Source organism: Haplochromis burtoni, unplaced genomic scaffold, assembly GCF_018398535.1.
Source record: "Haplochromis burtoni strain Fernald_Lab_line unplaced genomic scaffold, NCSU_Asbu1 Contig_514, whole genome shotgun sequence".
Lineage (NCBI taxonomy): Eukaryota > Metazoa > Chordata > Actinopteri > Cichliformes > Cichlidae > Haplochromis > Haplochromis burtoni.
In genome coordinates, this window is record NW_024582875.1 from 365,961 (window position 1) to 392,780 (window position 26,820).

Genomic DNA, 26,820 nt, shown 5'->3' on the forward strand with positions numbered 1-26,820 from the left:
ACTGACCTTGGACCGATTTTATGTGGTACACGGCGCTCAAATCTGTTAAAGAATGTTTTAGTACGACTTTGGTAAGCTACGAAGCCGCACTGCTTGATGGATTGTCAGAGCATTACGGCTACCGTAGTCAGGATCAGTGTTGCTGCTTTACCAGGTGTAACAATTAAGTTTAACATCCAGGCATCCATGAAACCAGAATTTATTCAAATTTAACAGAGTTAGAAGTTAGCAGGAAGTTAGCTCGCTAGTTTCCACTTAAACATGATCTGACTGAGGGATTTCTGAAAAAAATAAAACGTACAGCTCTGCTATCACTTGCAACATAAATAAAGACAGAAAACTAAACAGCAGTGACGTTTGTAGGGTTACTGAAGTTGCACTAGATGTTATATAATGATGTGCTATGTGGTCGCTAGCGACACAAGTATGTTAGCATAACATAAGCACAGTGAAGCTGGAGGGTGAACGCTAACTTTTTTCAACTCGATAAAAGTTAATGTAAGGGTTCCCGATGCAATCGCATGGCAGGATTCTGTAAATGGTCCAAACTTCAGTCAGGAGAACTACTGAGATAATCCATCTACAATATGAGGTTAATCATTAATATACTGCAACAACATGGGAATAGAGCAGTTGCGAAAGAATTCAACATTAATGAATCAATGGTACAGAAGTGGGGGAAGCAAAAAGAATGAGTTGAGTAAAGTTTGACTTACATTAAGCAAAACAAAACAGTAAGATGTCTTATAATCCGGTGCGCCTTATGATCTAAAAAATATGGTACATTTTCAGAACTTACCTTTTGTAATAAAGCCCATCTCATCTTCTAATGCATTTACGTGTCCAAGTCTCTAACATTTCCTCTTTTTTTCTCTGTCCTAACACAGACTCTCTGTCAGCACCATGGAAGAGGATTTTCTGGACTCTGGATACCCATCTCCCTGGGATTGTCAAGAATATTAAACTTCAATATATTAAGCTTCTGATTGGTCTGCTCTTTTTAAGAAGTCTTAAAGTTTAAAACTCATTGAATTTGCTTTATTTACATATTTGTTTCTGCAATCTGCAGTACTAGTAAGATTGATCTTTAAAATTTAAGCCAACTGGTTCTATCCCCTTTGTGTTGGTGGGATGACTGTATATGTATAATGTTCTCTCTGAGTGAGCAAGATTACACACTACAGTGAGCACTGTATACAAGGATAAAAGTGGGGAAAAGACACAGAAAAACTGTGACACACTATTTATTTTATTAGAAATTCACACAATGAATGAATGAGGTACTAGTAAAAGTGAAACAGACACATGAAATAAATGTATTAAAAATATAAATATCCATTAAAAACACTAAAGTGTTTGCTACAATAAGAAAAAAGACTGACATTTGATCAGAGATGGGCAGTAATGCATAATCCGATTACTTTTTTCAAGTAACGAGGAAAGGAGGGGATTACAAATTGTTGATTGCAAAAAAGTTATTAGATTACTGTTACTTTCCCATAAGCATCCAGCCTTACTAGGTTTGTCAGAGTGTCTCATGACCATGACTTACGTGCGCGCGACGTCCATGGCAACAACAGACGTGTGTAGATCAACAATGTGGCATGCGGGAGCAAGTACGACCATGTAGCATTTAAAGTGTGAAAGTACTGACCTTACTTTGAGTTTGACTCTGTAAAAAGTTGTCATGGCTGTGTGCAGGCAGGCAGGGAAAAGGACCCAAAATGTGGATTCACGGAGGCAAGGGTGAAACTCAAAACAAACAGCTTTATTGCCAGTTGCAGATTGAACAGGAGGCAACTATACTGGGAAAACATAAACTAACAGGCAGGCAAACAGGTTAATGGAACACACAGTGACGGTTGATTGTACGATGCGACAACGAGCAGGGGAAGACACCTAAATACAAGAGGTGAACAGAACAAAGAGGAAACAGCTGGGAGATGATTACACTGATTACACTGACGAGACAGGGAGAGCACAAACAGAACACACTGACAAAAGACAGACCTTCAAAATAAAACAGGAAATGCACAGACTGGACTCAGAGATGCGGTACAGACAGAACAGAGGGAACACATGGGTAGACACAAAACAGAGTGAGCGCAAAACCAAACCTCTAGGAACCAAAGGGTGTAAACCCAAACACACAATCAGCATAAACTAGAACAAAGGATCATAATAACAACAACAAAATAATAATAATAATAATAATAATAATAATACATAAACACAAAACGGTGCATCAAATGACCCAGGACCGTGACAAAACATTAGTGTCCGCTGTACACTTTGTGTGGGAAGTAAACTTCTTTCTAAAGCAAAAAATGAAACTTAAAATCTGAGCAAGTACCTAGCAAGCTGTCACGGGAATGTGAAATTCACAGAGAAACCCCAGGACCCCCCCCCCCACTGACATGACCGGGCAAACCTCCACCGGCCCCACTCCTGCTAAACAGGTGACAATAGACTTAAGAGGGACAGGACTTAGTGCAGTTGAATCTTTGATTTCATTTATTTTTGCTGTGTTTTACTTGCATCTATTTGAAAGAGTGAGTGTAAACACAAAACATTATTTTATATGCTGGAATATGCAGAAAATAGGTTTAAATGTTAAACAAATGTCTTCAAGTCAAAGACTGTTGCATAGAATTTCATTTTTGCTTGATGCAATGTGCATAAAGTTAAAAGATTAAAACTAATAAAACCGTTTTTAAAAATACACTTTTGAATCAATTTTATATGATGGATTATGCAGAAAATATAGAATTGGGCTGAAAGGTCTGTTGCTTTATTATGTAATCAGGTTTTATATCATGTTTTTAAAAAGTAACTGGGTGATAAATTAACTAATTACTTTTGAAAATAAGTAATCAGTAAGGTAACAGGATTACTTTCTTGTAGAAGTAATTGGTAATTAATAAGTAATTACTCTTTTCAAGTAACTTGACCAATACTGCACAGTCATATGATACATAGTTAACATAACCTTTATACTGTGCTGACAGCAGTTTTTTTCCTTTCTTCTTAATATTAAGTGTGCAATGTATTACCAAGAAAGTGCACTTATACTCATGCTAGTGCATTCAATTATTGATAGTCACCTGTCAGTCTCATTCTGTCCTTTCTGAAACTCTTAAAAACCAGTCAGAGTTATCATGACATTACTGTCTACATAAACACAGTGATGACCCTTAAAAGGCTTCAAAAGCAATGAAGGATTTCAGACAGACCTACCCACAAAAACATTGGCTGAACTGGGTTTTCCTACCATGTACCCTTTTTGTGGGCGTCGGGCTGCAAGAAAAGCCTCTGCCATCTCTGCAGCTTCTTTTGAAGTGGTGGGGTTGCGCTCTTTCACCCAGGTCCTCAGCTCTGGGTTAAGAACTCTGAGAAACTGTTCCATCACTATGACATCTCCTATTTGGTCCTTTGTCTTCTCCTTTGGAAGCATCCACTTTTCATATAGGTCTTTAAGGCGGGTTCGCAGCTCTTTGGGTGTCTCATCGTCCTTCACCGTCATGTTGCGGAATCTGGTTCGGTAAGTCTCAGCACTTATTTCAAATTTTTCAAGAACGGCGGTTTTTACCTTATCATAGTCCATTGTTTCTTCAGTGTCCATAGCAACATATGCCGCACGTGCTTTACCACTAAGAAGTGGAGCCAGATGCAGTGCCCATTCTTCTTGTGGCCACTGACATCCTGTTGCAATCCTCTCAAAAGTGGTTAAATAATGTTCAATATCTTCATCCTCACCATAGGGCTGCATCTTCGGGCCTTTCCAACCGCTTACTCTGCCCAGATTGGATGAATGTGGTGCTGCGGAAGATTCAGGGGGGTTTCCTCGCTGTTGAACAGGTTGCTGCACCTTTTGCCGCACTGAGGAACTCAGAGGCACTCCGGAATCAGCTACTGCACCTTCCCACAGCATCTGATGCTCCCGGCGCTCCGACTGGACCTCCTGCTGCAGTTGGCTGAACTGGTGTTGCATTCTATGCCACCGTTCATCCTGGCGTTGTCTGTCCTGCTCCCATTTTGCCTCACGGTCAGCATGCTGTTGCATCAGGCCTTTTAATAAAGTTGAGAGCTCTGAGAGACTTTGTGCTTCCGTGCTGTGCTCACCCGTAGCTTCTGGCAGGTTGCCATCATCTTGGGCCTCCTCTGGGGGAAAATCTGTTGGCCCTTGAGGTTTCCTTGACTTGGCTGATTTCTGCATTGCTATAACCTATTGGCCTGGAGCCACTGCTGCCACCATTTGTGATGTAGCATAACTTAAGCAGCAAGGAAGGTGATAAGTAAATAGCATTAGCAGACAATTGAAGTTCTTTTTAAGCATACTTTATTGCTAGCATCTCCCTTTTACCATAAAACAATCAATCAGGCATGCAAAAATCCCACTGGCTTTATACAAGACTTTGCCCACACCTGACCTCGTTAGTCCCTACCATTGAACAAAATAGGTCAAACCAAATAATACAATTCTAAACAAAGAACAGGAATAAAGTCATGCATGAAACTGACAAACTCATTTACTCAACTAAATAGTTTGTAAAGTAAAACACTGCATACAATATAACTCAAAAGGCTACTTTAAAGAAAACAAACAATACTATACAAAATGAAAAACCCTCCATTTGGTTACACCCAGTGATGCAATCATTGACCTCATGACCCTATATAAACAGGAAGTAGTGGGCGGCCCTTCCCATACACCTGTCTCACATACAGTGGGGCAAAAAAGTATTTAGTCAGCCACCGATTGTGCAAGTTCCCCCACTTAAAATGATGACAGAGGTCAGTAATTTGCACCAGAGGTACACTTCAACTGTGAGAGACAGAATGTGAAAAAAAAATCCATGAATCCACATGGTAGGATTTGTAAAGAATTTATTCGTAAATTAGGGTGGAAAATAAGTATTTGGTCACCTCAAACAAGGAAAATCTCTGGCTCTCACAGACCTGTAACGTCTTCTGTAAGAAGCTTTTCTGTCCCCCACTCGTTACCTGTATGAATGGCACCTGTTTGAACTCATCATCTGTATAAAAGACACCTGTCCACAGCCTCAAACAGTCAGACTCCAAACTCCGCCATGGCCAAGACCAAAGAGCTTTCGAAGGACACCAGGAAAAGTATTGTAGACCTGCACCAGACTGGGAAGAGTGAATCTACAATAGGCAAGCAGCTTGGTGTGAAAAAATCAACTGTGGGAGCAATCATCAGAAAATGGAAGACATACAAGACCACTGATAATCTCCCTCGATCTGGGGCTCCACGCAAGATCTCATCCCGTGGGGTCAAAATGATCATGAGAACGGTGAGCAAAGATCCCAGAACCACACGGGGGGACCTGGTGAATGACCTGCAGAGAGCTGGGACCAAAGTAACAAAGGTCACCATCAGTAACACACTACAACGGCAGGGAATCAAATCCCGCAGTGCCAGACGTGTTCCGCTGCTGAAGCCAGTGCATGTCCAGGCCCGTCTGAAGTTTGCCAGAGAGCACATGGATGATACAGCAGAGGATTGGGAGAATGTCATGTGGTCAGATGAAAGCAAAGTAGAACTTTTTGGTATAAACTCAACTCGTCGTGTTTGGAGGAAGAAGAATACTGAGTTGCATCCCAAGAACACCATACCTACTGTGAAGCATGGGGGTGGAAACATCATGCTATGGGGCTGTTTTTCTGCCAAGGGGACAGGACGACTGATCCGTGTTAAGGACAGAATGAATGGGGCCATGTATCGTGAGATTTTGAGCCAAAACCTCCTTCCATCAGTGAGAACTTTGAAGATGAAACGAGGCTGGGTCTTCCAACATGACAATGATCCAAAACACACCGCCCGGGCAACAAAGGAGTGGCTCCGTAAGAAGCATTTGAAAGTCCTGGAGTGGCCTAGCCAGTCTCCAGACCTCAACCCCATAGAAAATCTGTGGCGGGAGTTGAAAGTCCGTGTTGCTCGGCGACAGCCCCAAAACATCACTGCTCTCGAGAAGATCTGCATGGAGGAATGGGCCAAAATACCAGCTACTGTGTGTGCAAACCTGGTAAAGACCTATAGTAAACGTTTGACCTCTGTTATTGCCAACAAAGGTTATGTTACAAAGTATTGAGTTGTATTTTTGTTATTGACCAAATACTTATTTTCCACCCTGATTTACGAATAAATTCTTTACAAATCCTACCATGTGGATTCATGGATTTTTTTTTTCACATTCTGTCTCTCACAGTTGAAGTGTACCTCTGGTGCAAATTACTGACCTCTGTCATCATTTTAGGTGGGGGAACTTGCACAATCGGTGGCTGACTAAATACTTTTTTGCCCCACTGTATAGGAATGCACAACATGGACACCATGGTAAGTATAACCAAAGCAACATAAAGAAACATAATTTACCAGACATGTGCCTGTAAACAGAAGAAAATTCAGATGATCTGATGGTTAGTAGTGTTTGCTTTAAAACACATGCATGGATGTAAAGGATGTAACTACTGCTACCACAAACAAAACCCGGGATAGTGTGTGTTAAGAGAAGTTACACCAGCAATGTCTAAATTAAAGCATTATGGCTGACTGTAAAATAACAGAACACAAAATAACAATATATGCAAGTGACAAATGGCAAATGAATTCTGTCCTAGCCACTTTGTCACACTAGAGAGAGGAGCTGTCCGCAGCTAGGCCCCAGAGCCACAGCTTCCAACTTCTGTATGACATCTACTTATTTATGCACACATGTATACAAGTACTAGGTGTATGTGTATATATATAAATATTTCCTGGCACTGACACCAAGGCAGTAGAATTCTCTTCTGTTGTCTTTACGCTGTGTCGACTCTTTTAAAAAGCAGCTGAAGACATTTCTCTCCAAAGAGCTTTTAAGTAATTTTTTACATTGTTTTATATTTTATTTATGTTTCTGGTTTTATTGTGAAGAACTTTGTGATTTTTATCTATGAAAAGTGCTATATAAATAAATAAATAAATAAATTACAATGTAACGTTTACCTGTTCACAGTGAAATGTTACCAGAACACTAAAGTTAGTTAGTCAGTTAGTTAGCCAACTAGCTTGAAATCTTTGGTTGTTCTTTTTCCTTCTGATTTTGTTTATCTCACTGTCAGAGATGGCCACCTCTCTGGGAGACACACCGAAGGAACACATCAATTAGTTCAACTTCCTGGGTGAAGTTGAATGAATGTCTTAATCCCCTGCCAAGTTTGGTGCCACTGATTCACTTTGAGCAACTCCCAACCTAAAATGCTAAAAACAAGGCAAGTTTAAATACAAACTCAAGGGTAGGCAGCAGACCAGGGATACAGTCTCCCACCAACTGCAGTAATTCGCTACAGTCTGGTCTCACAGCTGGTATTTTGGACTCAAAAGATGGTTTTGAGATCTTACTCTAGCTCTACTTCACAGTGATGTTGGAGTTATTAGTGGCAGTGCAGTCATAGGTGTAGAGCAGGGGTAGGCGACTCCAGGCCTCGAGTGCCGGTGTCCTGCAGGTTTTAAATGTGTCCTTGATCCAACACAGCTGATTCAAATTGCTAAATTACCTCAACATGTCTTGAAGTTCTCCAGAGGACTGGTAACGAACTAATCATTTGATCCAGTTGTGTTGACCCAGGGTAAGAGCTAAAACCTGCAGGACACCGGCACTTGAGGCCTGGAGTTGCCTACCCCTGGTGTAGAGTGAGCACAGGAGAGGGCTAAGTACACACCCCTGTGGAGCACCAGTGTTCATTATGATGGGGATGAGGTGATGCTACCCAGTCTGACCACTTGGCATCTGACAGGAAGTTAAGGATCCAGCTGCAGAGAGAGCTGCACAATCCTACAGTGCAGTGCAAAAGTGAGTGTGACTGAGATCTTGAGTTACTTTTGCGAGATCCCACTACTTTTTGGTAGCAGTTCTGTTTCTGTCCATTCAGGAATCAGAAGGGTCCACGGAGAAGACATGAAAGAACATGTTAGCATAAAAGACTGGGGTTGAGAAGGCGACAAATTTGGTGAAAGTTGTTACCATGGTAATGTGGACGCCATGGCACGAAATACTTGAACTTATCTTACTCATACCTTACTTCACAAAACAATTTTTAGTAACGTGGTCTATAAATGTCTAACACTACAACTATACTAATACTAGCAGTAACACATTTTCCTTTAACCTGCTGTTTATCCATCTAGATTGTTTTGGTGTGAGTTGCCCAGTTTTGGGAGATATCAGCTGTAGAAATATCTTCCTTCTGGTAAATCTAATGAAACTAGATGGTGCTTGCCTTGTGGTATAACAGCCAAGGAACCCATGAAAAACAGGTCAGCTGAAGAGGACACCACTGATTTTATTTTGGTTGAAAAAAAGGTGATTGATAGTTAACCTCCAAGGACCTGGCGTCCACATATGTGGACATCACATTTTGGGTTGTCTAGACCAAAATATTAAATTTTGCTTTACAAGGCCCGATATCCACTTACAAGGACATTATACTCCCACTGTTCAATCGAAATTTAAAACTAATGTCCTCATATGTGGATCTGATTTTTCTCAGAAACAAAAGTCAGGTAAAAAAAAAAAAATCAATGAATTCTTTGTTTTTACATTCATCAGGTCCCAATCAGCCCAAATAGCAACGTTTTGTTCATGCCATACTCGTTCCTGTTATGTGCATCACCTACGTTAAATAAAACTCACTCCCTGCATCTAAGTCTGCGTTTGAGTCCTTCTATTAAATCAACATTAGGAGGTTAATGATGAAATTCTGTTTAGAAATTGTATAAGCTGATGTATCCTGTGTGAAATGTGGCCTATAAACACCATCTTGTAACAGTAAGTCCTCGATTCCTTGATTAGCTTTCTGAATTTTTATGTAATACTTCCAAAACCTTTACTACCTTTTTTTTTTGTTAACTTGTGATTGTAATATGCTCTTTATCTTTTTGAAAAGGAGTTTGTGCATTTGCCAAAATGTGACATACAGATTATCTATAAGTTTTTCTATACTGCCTTAAATAATTACAAATGATTATCAGATTCAACATTTTCTTGAAGAATCAAGATTGTAAGCCAGGATTGTACAGTGGATTAAAAAAATAGTTATTTTGAAAATGTTCCCACATTTTTGACAGATTATGCATTTGTACCATCTACCCTTCTCTGAAATTAAAGTGCTTGGGAACACAGGTAGACCATACACAGATATTGTCACTATGCTTTTCTGTCATTTGCAATTTTTGTTGTCCGTTCTACATCGTCAGAAAAAAATAAAAATTTGATTACATTTCAGTTTATTTGTCCTGTACTTCAAAAACACATATCTTTACAGAAGTGATGAGGGATGCCAAAATAGCATCTGAATGAACTTGCTCTTCATCAACAGAATAGGCGGGTACAGAGAAGTTCACATTCAGATAAATTAGTAACCAAAGCAGAATGTTTATGTCTACGTCCACATGTACACAGGTATTTTTGAAAACGCAGCTTTTTCTGTGGAGATTCTTAAAAACTCCTGCCGGGGCAGAGATTGTTGAAAACGGAGATTTAGTCAGGCAAAGTGAAAGGTGTGTGCCTTTTTTGACGTCACGCTGTGCGCCACGTTATTGTTTACATGAAAGGAATTTATACAAAGGCGGATATAGACAAAATACTGTTGCTGTTAAAAGACAGAGAAAAATCTAATCTGAAAAACCTTTGTTTAGCTTTACCAAGCCTGACATCTCATGTCCTTGTACTCCTTAGCCACTGGTCAAAACTTCAAACTTTTGGGCATCCTGGAATGTTTCATCCCCTGCTACTGTTGGGGATGCCCATCCACAAGTTAATGCCATTGTTTAAATATAAGAAAAACTAAATAAGGGATGAGTTGAGCGAGTTCAGTTTAATTACTCTTAGTGAGCAATTTAAACTTTTGAGCTCACGTTAACTGTTCCAGTGTGTGGTGAGTCCGCTTCTACACCTGAAAAATTTGTTTCTGTTGTTTGTCTCCTGCTTTGCCTCAATTACTATGATATTTTTGCAACTTTAGAACTGTGTCTAGATTTTTCTATGAGTAACCTAAGCGTATATTTTTTTTAATATACATAGGGTTTTGTATATGCTTTTTGTGGGGTTCTTTGGATTCGCAAAGTGACTTGAGCTGAATGCCTCAAGTTAGCTGCTCTTCCAGCTCATTTGGTCTACAGCAGAAACTAAAACTGAGCTGAAGGGGATTCAGTTATCACCTTTGGGTCGAGACACAATTCATTAGATAATGAACTTTGAAAATAAATATTTTTGAATATCTTTGGCCATGTGGGTTAAAGGGCGAACTGTTGGAATGATTAGACAGAGTGACTGGGTTGAGCATTCGAGCTCGGTAAACTGGACTACTGGCCAGGTGATGTGAGAATTGAATTGAGTTATGACAGGAGTTGGCCAGGAATTAGAACCGTGAGAGAGGAAGAGGAACATTTGATGTAGATGAACCGCACACATATAGCACTCAAGTTTTTAATCATGTTTTAACCATTTCCTTTATTTCAAAATGCAGATACTTAAATAACATAGTGTATATCTTCATGGAACCAAAGGAAAAAAGATTCTTCCCATTAAACTTTTTTCTTTGTGATTTCCTCTTTTTGGAGCTAAAAGACATGAGACGCATGAGATGGAATGAAAAGAACAGGATGTCTTCTATTATTACATCAGGACTTAGTAGGTCACTAGCTCAAATAAGTCAAAAGCTATAGACCAAATGTCCTTTTCAGAAGACATCAATGAAGAGGCTGGTTTTCAGGAAGATATGATATTAATACATGTGACATTCCATGTTTTGGCAGGGTTTCTACGGATACTTTAATCTACAAAGACAACATTTTTCAGAAGTGAAAAGAACCCTAGTATGAAGAAATTAAGTTCATTACAACTCTTTGTAACCATCCATTAGTAACACAAGAGGTCAAAGTGAATATATGTGTTGTCACTGATTAACAGCTCAATGAATGAAAACATTATTAAGCGCTCTTTACTTTATAGCTCAAAATGCTGAATACAATGAAATTATAATGATAAAAAAAAATGTTGATCATTAAAATTAATTTTAAAAGTTAAATGTGCATGTTTCTTTTCATTTTTTTTCTTTAAAATGCAAATGCTAAAGTAAGTATACAATAATTTATACAATATCAATTTAAAAATGATAGTATTTCGAACTATCATTTTTAAATTGATATTGTTCCTATTTGCTCTCCTTTGTAAAATTTCATTTCAATAAAGCAGGTTTCTATGTACCATTCGAACAATCTACTAAAAGTCCATATTTTAATGCAATGTTATCATTTTATGTGGTTTCATTTTTGAATAATTGTTGAGCTGTGGTGACTCACTCACAGTTTGCACATTTCATCCAGACTTTCAATAGCATCTTCTTTAGTGTGTGTTTTCCACTCTCTGGGAATCTGACCACTCCCTGTGAATTTAAAACGATAGTGCTTTTCCATTTCCTTCTGAAACCGACACACAAACCATGTCCAGTACTTCAGCTTAGATTCATCAGGGGTGATTCTCCAGTTTTTATATGGTGGTCCGGCTTTGCGGTACTTTTTAAAAGGAATGGGATCTAACCTTAGATTAGGGTAAAAACGTATATCACTTGCAACTTTTGTCGTGCAGAACTCGACACTCATTTCATCACTGTTCTTGTAGTGTCCACCACTGAGTGCAGAAGGTCGATGAAAGGGGACACTGTGATCTTCAGGACTGTGATCTTTAACAGTGTTGGTACAAACAGCTGCACAGAACGGGCAGGTTTCCCAGCAGCAGTTACACAGCTGATCGATGAGGATTTCATCAGGTCTCAGTCTGAATTCCTTCATCTTATCCAAGGAAAGCCGATTCAGCTCCTCTTTGATGGATATAAGACCTTTCTCAATCTCTTCTTTAAGAAATTCGAAATTGTTTATGTCCCCGAAGTTTTGACAAGAGATAGATTCAAGCGTCAATTTATCTTTAAGGAAACTGGAAAATTCCTTTACCCACATGTCGATGTCTCCTCTTTGTGTTTTGACGTTATTTGTTGCATCAAATAAAGCTTGAGAGACAAACTTGTGCATCTCATCCACATTTTTCCTGAGTATGTTTTGAGCTTTTTCTTTGTATTCTGTGAACATGTACATGTTTACTTTCTCTTTGATAAAGGCTGCTACTTGCTTCCTTGGATTTTGGATGTAGGTGATGAAAGCATCAAAGTCCTCTTTCTCTGCAAGTGATGTCAACAAATGTTTCTCTAAGTTCAGTCTGTTCCCATTGAATGCTGGGAAAGTGCACCTCATCTCTCCAGCAAGATCAATGGCAGTCTTGTTACAAACAGCCTCAACAATAGAAACCTTCAGTTTTTCACAGATCATTTCTCCAAACACAACAGCAGATGAGTTTCCATTGCAGAAGCTGCTGAAAATGTTGTAGTATTGTGGTTTTTTACTCTCCAAGTAAGTGTGTGCATCATTGCTTGTTTTGAATTTTTTGTGAGATTGTGAAAGCCAAATGGCTGCCCTGTCAAATATGTACAGTAAGAGATCAACGGTGAACTCCTTTTTGAAATCATATTTCTTGTTTGATTCAAACTCTGTCACTGTGTCTTGAACATTTTTGGCCACTTCTTGTAAGTAAGCTGAACTGTAGCCTCTTGTTGCTACAGGTTTACTCTTGACTGCATCAAGAGACTCTTTGTCAATGCTGATTATTAGTGATCTGATCTGTTCCTGGTCCTCATACTCCATAGGTCCCCAAATGTGATCTTCAATCAATGAAAAAACTTGGGCTACAATGCCCTGTCCTTTTTGTTGCTTGTGGACGATATAACCCGTGTAGTCATCAAACTCAGACATATTTTTGTATTTTCCACTGCTTTTGGAATCATTTATAATATTTTGTTCAATCCCAACATCTTGAAGGATAGTTTCCTGATCCTCTTCCAGGTTGATGTCCTCAATGGGTTTTGTATCTGCAATTAAATCCTTTACCCAGTCACTCCAAACACTGTCAAACTGTTTTTTAAGTTTCTCTTCATCTTTTGGTTTGTCTTTTAACTGATGAGCGAGCTCTTTGCTCTTTTGCAGCAGCTTGTTCTCAAACTCTGGCTTCTTATCCTCCAGCTTTTTACACGCTTTCTTCTGTTGCATAACTTCCTCCAGTTTTCTTTGCACTCCTGTCACCAGCTCCTCTTGGAACTCCTTTATTTTGTTGTCAAATCGGCCTCTCCACTGAACCAACATATCTTTGTCTCTGTCATCCTCAAAGTACTTTGACATATCTTTTTTGATTTTTTCAAATGTTTTGCTCATTTCTTTAACAATATCACTACGCTCAATTTTGTCAGTGTCTCCATTTTCAATTTTGTTGTGAAGCTGGTTTTCAATAGTCAGCATGTTGCTCCTCAGGGCCCAGGTCCAGTTCCCATATTCAACCTCAAGTTTTCTGTAAACTGCAATTTCTAGTGAGTTTTTGAAGCTAAAAACAAATTGCTCATTAATTAGAGCATTCCACAAGTCATGAATTTTTATTCTGAAATGAGACAGTTTTACGCCGGCAGACTGTTTGGCCTTAGACAGGATGAGGTTCTTCAGCTCTTGGACACTCTCACTGTAGCCTGGATTTGGAGGAGCCATCGGTGGACTTCCCTCCAATAGCTGAGCAAAGTATTTCACATCTGTTTGCACATCAAAGGCAATGACATCATTGAAGCACTCAGCATCACATGATTCCTGTTTAGCAGCTAGCTGAGCCATCTGGTCCAGTTTTTCTTGCAGGCATCTTCTCTCATTCATGTTTTTCTCAGCAGCTGCGATATCTGTCACATTCTGGTGAACAAATACACAACTTGGAGAAAGTTTAACTTTCTTCATCCTCATGAAAGCCTGAACAACAATCTGCAGGACATCCTGCATGTCAGCTGGATTCTCACCAGGCATGTTGATCAGTGTCATGTTTCCCAGGCCAACAACAAATGTTGCCAATTCATTGTCATGATGAAGAGTGGTATCACATGCCTTTAGTCCTTCAGTGTCCACCACTAGAACATATTCAAACTGGAAGTCTTTCTTGATTTCCTCTGACACTTTGACCAGCTGCATGAAGGCACCTTTGGTGCACCTGCCTGCACTCACTGCAAACTGCAATCCAAACATGGCATTCAGCATTGTTGACTTTCCACTGCTTTGTACGCCCAAAACTGACAACACAAAAACTCTCTGGTCACCTAGTTTCTGGATGACTTCATCTAAAAGACTAGAGATCCATGTTAGAGGCACATGACCTGCATCACCATCCATCAGCTCCACTGGGTGTCCTGAAACCATCAGATCTGCAGCCAGTTCAGGATATTTAACCCACTCAGTGTGTTTACTCTCTGCTTGTACTGCTCTATGGGCTTCATAGATCTGTCCCATTTCTCTGAAGATGTGCTCCAGGCCAAAGGTTGCAGACTGCAGTGTTTTGGATATTTGTTCAAGTTTTGTTTGTTTGCTTGTTAACAGATCAGATCTGTCATGTTTCTTTTTCAGAGTTAAGACCTCAGTCCACTTTTCATCAGAGCTTGTGAGAATTGAAGATATCTCGTGACTGGTTAGGGCATCTATTAAGATCTGAGTCCATTTCAGGAAGTACTCCTTCTCTTTTGATGGCAAAGACAAGAGGCTTTCTGTGAATGACTTCATCAGTCCACTACATGAAGCTTTGCACTGATTTTGTCTTATTTGCATCAGCTGCTGTCGTTTCTGACTTTTTTCCTTCTCAATGTTTCCTTTAAGGTGATACAGCTCTTTATTTATTTTACACCACTCATGCCACAGCTTGGCTTGACAGGGGAGAAATTTTTCTTTGAGCTTAGAAATTTCCATCCCTTGAAGCATTTTAACTGTTTTCAGTGCAGCAGCTTTCCCTTTTTGGTAGACTACATGATCTTCATCCACTGTGACTCCAGAAACCTCAGCCATTGATTCAAGCTGGAAGGATCTATGAGGTCCAGATAAAATTTCTTTAATTATTCCTTTTAGTTCATCAGAAACCTCTGATTGATTTCTGTCTTTCACACCCATTTTGTATTTTCCATTTTTAACCTGAAGTGCATCACTTTCATCATCAGCAATGAGAATAATGAGAGGCTTTGGTAACTTGTAAAGGTCTTGGATTACTGTAGTACTTTTATGGCCTTTTTCCAGAGTTGGCAAAAGAACAACATTAACTGATGATTTTTCTGTCAGTATCTCACGCTGTTTTTCAAATGACAGAGCATCACCATGAAGATTACAAAAGGCAATGCAGTCACTGAAGGAGTCATTGGGTTTTCCATCAGGGCAGTACCAGGCAATCTCTGCCACACCATCCATCAGCAGGCGAGATTTGGTGCTACCTGGACAATTTCTATGGAAGAAGGTGCTGTGACGGTCATTGATCAAAGTGTTCATGAGCTGAGATTTTGACACTGGAAGTGAACCCAGGCGGAAGGAAAACACCATGGGTGTCTCGGCTTTGCAGATGGGCATTGTCTTCATGGTGATGGCATGTGAATTATCCTTGATGTGAGTTTTCTTCCATGTTTTTGTTATCTGCCTGAGTGTCCACAGAGGACATTCAATATCCATAGTGACTGAGTCAGGGACAAGCAACGGTAAGGCGTACTGACACTGTGATAGCTTTGTAACCAGGTTCTGCTTAAGGAAGCTGTCTGAACAATGAAATACTGCCATCTGAACATCCATTGGGTGAATGTGAGATTTTGATTTATTAGAGTCTACCTTTGCACTAAATAGAGCATCAAAGTCATCATTGTTGAACACTGGAACAGACTTTGAAGGGGTTACATCAGGATTGTCTTGCCTTACAGGGATATATCTTGCTCTGTAGTCTAACATCATCATCCTCTGAAGAAAAGTATAAGCTAAATCTTTTTCAGATGTCTCGTGGCTCTGATTGACAGGAGGGCCTATTTTAAGAAAGTCTGCTGGTGACATTTTCTGTGTTTGTTTGTCCTGAAGGTTAAGTCTGCTCAGAAGTCTTTCAGTTTCTGTTTGGCATTTCTCTTTGATGCTTTCTTCAGAGATATCTATTGGCTGCTATAACAATAAATGAATCACCAGTTAGTGTATGCAAAAATTACAAAACTAAACATTTAGGATTTTGTAAAATTAATTAGAATATATTACCTTATCCTTGTTTCCACTCATACCTATACCGGAGACACCTGCAGAACAGCAATGATGTAACAGTTTAGTAAAGTGGACAGTTCAAAAGTAAAGAAAAGTCTTATTTGAAACTTTTTTTGTTCAAAGCAGCACTAAAAGCAGTTTTTTTTTTTTTTGTTTCTTTATGATTTATTTCATGTTCACCTCCATCAATTGCCGCCTTATCAAGGGGCTTTTGTGTTCCAGTGAACCTGTGAGCAATTTTTCCTTGGTAGGGTTTCCGCTGGGTGAGATGCCAGATAAAGAGCGACCGAGATAACTCCTATGTAGTATGACAATCAAGGGTCCAGTGTACCCTGGCTTACCCTGGAGAGGAATGGGACATTGTTCAACTCTGGTGTTGCCCTCGGTGAGGAGACAACAGGAAGGAGCGGGTATACTTGTATCCCCCCAGTATGTTACGAGTACCTGGAGTTCTCCCCAGTGCAGGGCTCTACACTTACTTTTTGCCATGGGTCCACTGGTGCGCCTAACTTTTTTCTTAGGTGCACCAGTGCAAAAGTGAGGTGCACGCAAATGTTTCAACCACATCACTCAACACTTCTATCAAGACAGACAATATTGATTTATAAATGATTAACTGACAATCTTGTCAACACAATGTTCTTTATTTGGAGCACATTTCTACAAGAAAGATAAGTTACCATATTTTTTGGACCATAAAGCGCACCGGATTATAAAGTGCATTTAGCGAAACCAAATAGTCAGATAGGTCAATTTTACTCAACTCATTCTTCTTGCTCCCTCCACTTCTGTACCATTGATTCATTAATGTTGAATTCTCTTGCAGCTGCTCTATGCCCATATTCGACTGCGTGACTGATAGAGTTTGAACTCTGCTTCATGAGCATGTCTCTTAACAGGTGCCATTTTGGGATTCTCGTACACAATACGGTAATATTATGTTGAAGCACGGTACATGAGCCTCCTGACTGTGGTAGCCGCAATGCTCCATCCTGCCTTCTTAGAGCCACTGGATGGGGTGCTAAGGAGTGCTCTATTCCCAGGGGTTCTATTATTCTGCTGGGGAACTTCAACATTCATGTGGGCAACCACAGTTAGATTTGGAGGAGTATGAACTTTTGGTATGATGTTCCTTTTCTGAAATGCTGTGCTACTTTTATGCCAGATGTAATATGACATAATAGGTTACACCTTTCAAAAAGTTAAACTTTTGTCTTGTCAGTCCACAGAGTATTTTCCCAAAAGTCTTTAAGATCATCAAGATGATTTTGAGCAAAACTGAGATGAGCAGGTGTTTTCATCTTGGAACTCATGAGAACAGGTGTGGAAGTAATCATGCTTGGGTCTGGCTTGTGAAATCGAACTTTTTGAAGATCTAATACTCCACAGTCACTTTATGTTAGACTGGGGATTGATCACTTTTTCACACAGTGGTTACTTGTGTTACATTTGCTTCATATTTAAATTTGTTTGATAATCTGAAACATTTAAGTGTGACAAGCATACAAAAAAATAGGAAGTCAGGAAGAGGGCAAATGCTTTTTGGTTGCTTGCAAATGTGACACCATTTGCAAGCAACAGAAACAATCAAATAATTGTATAAATAAGCGCTCAGATGTGCTTCAGTATAGTTGCTGATTAACAGGACTATCTTCTACAATCGGCCATAACGGCATATATGTGACTTTGGAACCAGCTGCAGCGCAGTCCAGCTGACCACAAAAATTTACTGCAGCTGACAATACAAATTATTATCAGTGATTTCCCCCTGCTTCCCCATTACACTAGAACTAGAACAAGGGTTCCCTTACCGCCCAAATCCTACTTAAACTCCTGCTGTTAACCTATGTCTCTTTTTTGGGAAGCAAGTTTAACAAACCTTTCAATCGACCTTGAACTTGAGTAATTCACTTCAAACTAAGAAAGTCTAATTTTTCAGGACCTGGCTGTTTAATCATCTTCAAGTACATACATCCGGAGTTACAGTAAGTTCTCGCATGAGTAGTGACAAAAAGCTTTGAAACCATGGGCTATTACTATGTTCTCATCTTAGAGATGACCCAGAAATAATCTTAGTACATCATGCAAAAGCATGATGCCTAAAATGATAATCATTCTGGAGGAGAGAGGACAAATTAATATTCCCAAATATATTGCCAATGCAGTTAAAGCAAACTTGGAAAAAACTAAACAAAAACACATGCAAATTCAATAAAACATATTTTTCTGACTAACAACAATGAGCGAGTCACAAAGAAACTAGTGACAAATTAAAGGAATAAAAAACAAAGTTTGTATTTCCCATATTCTCTGTGACAACAGCATTCAGTGAATTGTCCTAAAATAAAAAAAAGTTCAGACTAAACTTTTTAGAAGAATTTAGGATCTACTCACAATAAAATCTTACCTTTTTGATTTTTCAGAAAATTGATCCCAATTTCCTCCTCTCTGTTGGCATTTTGATCCAAATGCTCTCTCTCATCTTCATCACCCACCACTTTAATGGCACAGTGGGGACTGTTTTCAGAGACCATGACATTGATTTTCTCTAACAGATTTATTATCTCATTTGCATCCATCATGCTTCTTGTGCATGTGTGGTATCTTTTTTCAGCAAAGGTGCAGTTAGCTTTCAGGTCTGCCAGTGCACTTTCACATTTTTCACTTGAGTCATGAGTCACAACTGTCATGACAAAAGACAAACATTTTTTCCCAAAAGATTTTTCTAACCATTGAATCCCTAAGCTGTAATGGTGGTTATGCTGACCATATGGTAACAGTAAGAGAATGGCATGAATTCCCTGGTTTAGTGGGATTTCATCAGTCTTTTGGAAACCAAGCATGTTAATGACAGTGATATGCCGACCACACATATCATACAGCCTGGATGAAAACTTTTTAACATTGGTTTTGTCATCATGATCAAGTAAGATGTTTTTTGGCCCAATCTCAATAGTATTTGTATCACCAGTTAACACAATGGTGAGCTTGGGTGATTCTGAAAGAAACCAAACATCAACAGGTCATATTAGTTAAAATGGAATATTCAAAGTTGTTAAACATTCTCTGAAATTAAAAAAATAAACAAATGTTACAATGTTCCTAATTAACATATTACCTCTGCCAGTCTTAATACCTGTTTCAAGCTCCATGAGCTCCTTGAGTATTCACTGGATCACACTGAGAGAGAAGTAAAAGAACATGCTTAAAAATTTGTGTGATAGTATATGCCTAAAATCAAGAAATAAATTTAATGACACATACTAGAGTCAAAAGAATCCAACTCAGTTGGTTTGTTAGTGAGGGAATGAGTTCAGAAGACACTGGTAGGATAACTCTTGGTCTGGACTAAAGAAGACATCCATATCCAGCTTATATAATATTAGTTAATGTTGCAGACCCAAATGCAGACAGAGTTATAAAATGAAAAGAGAGTTTGATTCCAAAAGCTGGTCATTTAATTTGATAAAAAGCAAAAAATGGTAAAAGAATTCAAAAGTTTAAAAAACTCCCCAAACTAAAAGTACAAAGGAAATGGTCAGTAGACCAACAAGAGGAAGACAGATAAAGAAGAGGCAGCAGTGGAAGGGGCAATTGATTTGAGGGGAAAATCAAGATGATCATAATCCACAAACAAAATAATAAAATAAACTTACCTTTTGTTGTTTGCTTCTTCTCATCTCCTGGATCGTAGATCCAAGGCCATATATAACTCTCAACACCAACTAACCCCTCCCACTTGTTTTTAATAGATCTAGCGTGGTGAGAAACATCCAACAGGCTGTGAAGCTCTCTGCATTCATATCACTATCAAATCAATAATTATAAAAGTAAAAGAGAAAGTAAAAGAAAAATTATTTGAGACTTGCGACTTACAGAAAATCAATTGTGATTGTAATAATGAGACCTGTAAGGCGGGTCAGACTTGTTACGATGCAATTAACTGACTTCTGGATGCTTCATGATTCTGAGCTAAACAGTTTAAAGAGTGAATAGATAAAATGTTTACTGCCAGCAATATGATGACATGAAAATGAAAAACAAAATGTCTAATGCACAGTGTAGCTAGGATAACTAAAGCGATGCTTTACACTATTCTACAAGACAAAAGTTTGGCTTCAGCTACATGTTTACACGCAACACAGTAATTTTTAGAATACTAAAATTGGCATATCAGTGATCATGAAGTTCTACTTTTATTCATGCTCACTGATGTACCCCTTTTAATTGGTCATTTAAAGTAAATATTGTGAGTAAATCATGTGACAGGCAAAAGCTCACTGAATTTAGGTTTCATCTACATAATGGATAAGAAACGTGCTGAGAGTGAGTTAGAATATGGCAAGGTTGTTGGTGGGAAGCAGCTGGTATTTTAGCAATTACTGATCTATTTGGATCTTTTCACTGTTTCACATTTGACAAAGAATAGCCTAAAAGCAAAGCACATTTTCTACATTTCAAATGAAAAATGCATTTTTAATTGCAGAGATAAGAATGGCTAACAAAAAAATAAATAAATACCCAACAACTATGACTAAAATAACTTGTCATAAATGTGGGTTTGCACAAAGAGTCTCTGGATGCACAACATGTTGAGCGTTAAACTGATTTTGTCCTTTTCCGTGATCTACTGGAGGATCAGTATTGATGCTGCAGACAACAGACTGAATAAACTGTGTAGGAAGGCTGGCTCTGTGTTTGGCTGCATACTGAACACCTTTGACACTGAAAAACTAGTTCATGCATTTATTACTCTTAGATTGCAGTATTGCCTTCAGCTGATCCAAAATGCTGTAGCAAAAATATTGACACTGACTCGAAAGAGAGAGTGTATTTCTCCTGTATTCTCTTAAATCCAGACTCAAATTTAAAATCCTTCTCCCACAAACAATAACTTGAATAATCAGGTATCAGACTGTGGGCTAACTTGTTCTTATAGTATTTAAAAGGCCCTTCTTTTGACAAATCAGCTCCAAGTTTGGATTCAGAAGAAAGACACCCATTCTACTTTTGAAATTTGAAGGTGTGGAGGAGGTCATTCAACAAGCTGTTATCCACCATGGATAATTATGATCACTCGCTACACCACTTTTCTCTAAAAGACTGATTCAGCACCACTTGCTAAAACACAGTCCATACACAGAACTCAAAACTTCAAGAGCCACAAGGAATTACTGGGGAAGACTAAGAAAAACACAGCAATGTGGGACAACACGATAAAGGACAAGAATAGACTAAAACAATGAATAGGTTAGGTAATGAAGCGACATTTCAGTGAAGATGTATTCAAACATACAAACTCGACATAAAGGGGCAAAAGGGAAAAGACTCAGAAAACAACAATAGACTATGCAAAATAATAAAAATGGCCCAGACTGCTGAGGTCGAAAGAGTGACCTCAGCAGTCCATCTGCATCTAAAGGACAAAGGTCACTCTTTTGAGGATGCCAATGTTCACATTTTGGACAGAGAGGACAGACGGTTTGAAAGAGGAGTGAAAGAAGCCATCTATGTCCACTGTGAGCGACCATCTTTGAACAGAGGCGGTGGTTTATGACACCAACTCTCTGCCATCTATAATCCAGTTTTGAGATCCCTTCCCAGACACCTTAACACCCACTCACATCCTGGGCCATCTGACCTCAAGAAATCACATGATAGGGTGGGGCCAGGTTTCACAATGAGCTCACCCGAAACCCTGGCTAATTGGGACCCACACCCATTTTCACACCTTGGCTCAGGCGATTAGAGGCTCATCAGGGGTCCTTTTGTCCCTCTGTGGGGGGATACTCTCACTGGGTTTAAATCTGGGACTCTCCACCATTTGACCGTTAGAACTGAAGAAGCTTCTCGGATGAGAGGTGAAACGTCTTCAAGCAACTTAAAGAAGTCGCTTTTCTTTCCAAGCTCCTTAGACTACGATGACCTGGATGACTGAGAACCTTCACAGACATAGGCGATAACCCAAACCCTGCGAAAAACGTATATTCTAGTGAAAGGCAAAACTGACTTTTTGGGAAAAAAAGTGAATAGGCTTTGATGTGTGCCAGTAATATTGGTGGTTTTCTTTATTTCCTACTTGAAAAAACTTGGGCGAACAATATCTAAAAAAAAAAAAAAAATTATATATTCATATTATCTAGGGTTAGACTTAGTCTTAGGGCTGGCGTCATCACGAGTGATGATTTAGACCTCAGAGGGTTAAATGGTTTGAGGCTTCACTGGATCCTTCAACAGGGCAACTATGGAAAATGGTAGAATATAATAATCACATCATGAAAGTGTTACTTGCAAGTTTTTTTGGGCAACTCTGTTATGCTTTCATGTCAGTATGAACCAAAATTGGAAATTTTACTTTGAACTCTTTGGGCACAAAGAGTTTGATGGCTCAAAAGGGAACACACTGACACAGAGCTGAGCAACAGCAGCAATCAGGGACATTAAAAGAGGACTTTTGATTAAATGAGAAAAGTCTCAGAATTATTTAAATGGATTGCATCTGTTATAGTCACAGGCTGTGTGATTACCCAGCTCCTTTTCCCAAGCCAGTGAGCTTTAAAAGTGTAAATATATGAAACCAAGCCAAAGAAAGAATAGTGTGAGTTATGTATTTAGGTTTTCTGCTAGACAGCAGGGGAACTCTAAGTGGAGGTTGTGTGCATGCTTTGGGCACTGGTAAGTCACACTCTCATGCTTTTGTTTCTTAGTTCTCAGCTATTCCCAGGCGAAAAGTTGAATTGCACACCTCCATGCAGTTTCCTCATCAACATTCCTGTATATTTAAAGACTTCTCACTCTATAGTCTCCAAAATACCCTGTGTTGTGTTCTGAATCGTTTCAGTTATCAATATCTTTAGTGTTTGCTTTCCTTCAAGCCAGCTTTTGAGTCCTTCAAACTGGAAAATTATGACAGCAGGGGTTTTCCCAACAGTAGGTTACAACAAACTAGATGCATGACACTACTTTGATGCATTGAAACGTTTTGCTTTTGCTTTAAACAGCTCGCAGCTTCTCAGGGCCAGTAATGCTAATATTATCACAGACAGATGGGCACAGTTTATTGTTCACTTTCTAAACACAGAGATCTTAATAATACACAATGCAACACACTTTAAAACCCCAACACATACTGTAAGTGTATAGCTGACCGTGGTATATTGTCTGTTGCCTATAGACTCAAAAACAGTGTAACTGAGTTTGTGGTTCAAACTGTTAAAGATAGTTTTTTGTTTTTTTTATTTTTATATTATATAATGTTTCTTATAAATGGAACACCCAACAAAATCCCAGCAGCTATGCTCTACAAGCTATAAATATAACTCTGTGGACATGAAAGACCAATTAAGATCAATTAAGTTTGCTGAACTTGCTGTACAAGGTAGAGATACGGTAAAACTAAGCAGGAAGAAGACAACACCCTTAAATATCAGCAGTACAGTCTAGAGCTGAGGGACTAAATAGTGTGGGAAATGCTTTGTTACAAAAGATCCAAATTTTGTTATTTTGGTAATGCGGCTGGTCAGATGTGGACAAAGCAGGGGGCTGGGTTAAACTGACCTAACATTTCTGGGGGTTGTTTTGTTTGTTTGGTTTTAATCTGGTTTGGTTGGTTCTTTTGGGAAGTGATGACCTTCTGCATAATTTTGGAGGTGACGCATTTCAAATTGTGTATGAGGGATTTAAATGATCCTAACAGTCTGACAATTTACAACAACTCAGATGTACTGTATGTTACTGCAGGGTGTAAGCTGTAGTTTTAGACATTTCTACCTTGTGGGCAGACACATATTTTAATTTCTAATTGTAAATTAAAACAATAAATATAATAAAATAAGGTCCCTCCCCCTCTCACCAGTCAGGTGAAAGGGGCTCTTCCAACACCAGCAAAAAGACCTGATGTAAAGAAATAGCAGCTCCATTCCTCACCCTGTCATAAACACACACTTACAGGTACACTGTGATGACTTTTGGCATAAAGGCAGTCAGGTTTAGTTCTCTATTGTTCTACAATAGAAATTTTTCTATATTAAGAGCTCAAACTATAAATTCTCTCGAGCTGTGACCATCTTAGTCCAGCATCACTGCACAGTGCAGGGTAACTCCAATCAGCAATCCTTATAACCAGGATATCAAGTAGTAGTGGGAATTAACAATCTCACCTCTGCCTGTAGGTGGCGTAGCACACCATTTGGTGTGGCTTGTTGTACTTCTGTTGGAGTAGAATGCTTAACTTTGTCTTCTAATCTTTCTGGCTCCCATATTGGGCATGTTTGTCAGGTCAGCAGCTGTCTATGGATCTTGCAATTTGTCTGTAATATTGCCATTGATCCAAGTGCATCCAACAGTTCTTCACAACTGTTTGCAGTGCACTGCACTTAGAAGGGACCTGCCCACTGTTTAGACTCCCACGTCTTTCTTCTCAAGTCTCTTGTTACAATGTAGTCACCAGTTTTGAGATCTTTTTGCTGGTTCTCTAAGAGCACTTTTCACCTGTGTCTAGATATCAGACAAAACAGAGGACAAAATTCCACAATACCAAAACATTTTATCTTCACAGGATTTTCTGTGAATGTTTCAGAAACATTGCCAAAATTGCCAAGTACATTACTTTCTCCACCACTGGGGCCTGACCGTTCCACGATAAAAATGGTGAAATCTGTCTGTGGAAGTATGAAAACTGACCATCAGTATGCTGTTTTACTACATATGTGGGGTGGGGCTATGACATCGCTGTTTGAATAGTTAATGATACAGAAGTGACGCAAGGGATGGGGCCTTAAAATATTACCCAGAGTGAAGGATGATGCCAGTGGACATGGGTAGAGGATGTTGTTGGCCCTTCAGTGCTGCCCTCTGCACTGCCACCTGAGGAATGTTGTGCTTGCCAGTGTCACTTGCAGCGCATTTGATATAGATCTACAGCCTAGAAGCACAAGTAAACAATTTTTCTCTGTCTGTGTTTCAGGCCACATAGGCTGATAAATGATGGTAGACTCAAATGCAGGAGTCAAGTGGATTCAATTATAATTTTTAATAGTCTTTATTTTACACAAGGAAGAAAAGTAGCAGTTAAAGAGGATTCTAAGGAGATCTGGGTTACTCTAACTAAACTAACTAGCTAGAGTATAGTTAGTTAGTCCAAACAGAAAGATAACGCATGGAAAGTCCCGTTGGTGAGTGGTGATGCGATTACTTACTTAGGGGCACTAAGAGTACTTTCTGAGGGAGAAGCCACTGGCTTGCGTTTTCACAGGAGAAAAGGAAGGTGAGCAGGCAGGTGGGTAAATGAGTTGAGTGCTCCAGAGAGGACCTACAGGCAAGGTGGACCATCTTAAGTGAGACAGGTAGGTATTTCATACTTCAACTCCAAAGGTTGTGTAGCCAACTGAAATGAGTTTGACATATTCATATACACATAAATTAAACAAAAACACTCATAGTTAAAGGATAACTTATATAATGGTCATAACTCAAAATAATTTGGCACTGTTGTTAACACATAAGAAAAAACAAAACAACATCTCAAAGTCATCACAAAAATGACAGAACAGTTGTTATCTAACTTACATTACTTTAGTGATATAAATGTAAGTTTTTCAGTACCTGTAGATAAATAGAGAGGACACCAAAGTTAGCATCTTTCCCAGGTCAGAACTCATGTATTTCTAAGCTGTGCATGTCTCTAGTGGTTCCCCAGTAGTACAACACCACCATCCACTGACAAAATGGGTTACAACCTCGGTACATAAACATATAACTGTGTTAGTGTTCACCTCCTTGACATCTGGAGATGTTAATCTATCTCTGCTGCTCTCTCACCTCACCTGTGAGCAATCAGCTTTTCTGGCTCATTGGCTCCTGCCATTCATTTGTGATCAAGCTGACTTTTTAATACTGGGACAAACATTCAGTCACTCCCCTCTATGACAGAGACACAGGAGTTGGTGCGTGGATGTTCACTGGTGGTTCACCAGCACTGATCTGGAGGCAGTTTCACTCCAGTCCAAACTCCTGGACCAACCCTCTGTACTGTGTCCAGATGCTGCAGGAAAAGGGAGCTAGAGTAGTTCTGTCAGATGCACAGCACTGAATTCTCACATAGATTGTACTGTTACATGACACAGAAAAATTCTGTCTCTGGAATGCAATGAAATGACAATTTTTCTTAATTTTTTAGAAAAACAAAACACTGATATATAAGAATTTTTTTTCCGTCCAAAAAATCTTATCTTGTGAAACTGAAGAGTCGCTCCCATCAGTTCTTTGAAGGAGTTTTGGTTCACATTCTCTTTCATCACTTTGTCATTATCACACATCAGTCTAGTGTAGCAGTCGGACTGTTTTCAGAGACAATGGCGTCTATCTTTTCTAACAAAGCTATTGTCTCTCTTCATACATCATACTAATTGTTTATGTGTGTTGTTGTTTTCAGCAAAACATTTCTTAACTTTCAAATCTGCCATTGCCAACTCAAAAGGCAACTTTAAAGAAAATAAACAATACTATACAAAATGAAAACCCTTCATTTGGTTACACCCAGTGATGCAATCAATGACCTCATGACTCTATATAAACAGGAAGTACTGGGGCGGCCCTTCCCATATACCTGTCTTAAATATAGGACCTGAATAAATGGA

General features: G+C 39.1%; 2 protein-coding genes across 2 annotated transcripts; both read right to left on the bottom strand.

Annotated features, from left to right (window-relative positions):
* Positions 1-2,828: 2,828 nt before the first annotated feature.
* On the bottom strand, positions 2,829-26,820 carry LOC102290310. Its single transcript, XM_042214083.1, has 2 exons — positions 26,790-26,820; positions 2,829-4,713 (listed from the first exon to the last, which is right to left on the bottom strand). The coding sequence occupies exon 2, from the start codon at positions 4,214-4,216 to the stop codon at positions 3,224-3,226; it is 993 nt and encodes a 330-aa protein (XP_042070017.1). The 5' UTR covers positions 4,217-4,713; positions 26,790-26,820; the 3' UTR covers positions 2,829-3,223.
* On the bottom strand, positions 11,366-14,496 carry LOC102309089 (interferon-induced very large GTPase 1-like). The gene has a single exon (XM_014329110.2). The coding sequence runs from the start codon at positions 14,423-14,425 to the stop codon at positions 11,366-11,368; it is 3,060 nt and encodes a 1,019-aa protein (XP_014184596.2). The 5' UTR covers positions 14,426-14,496.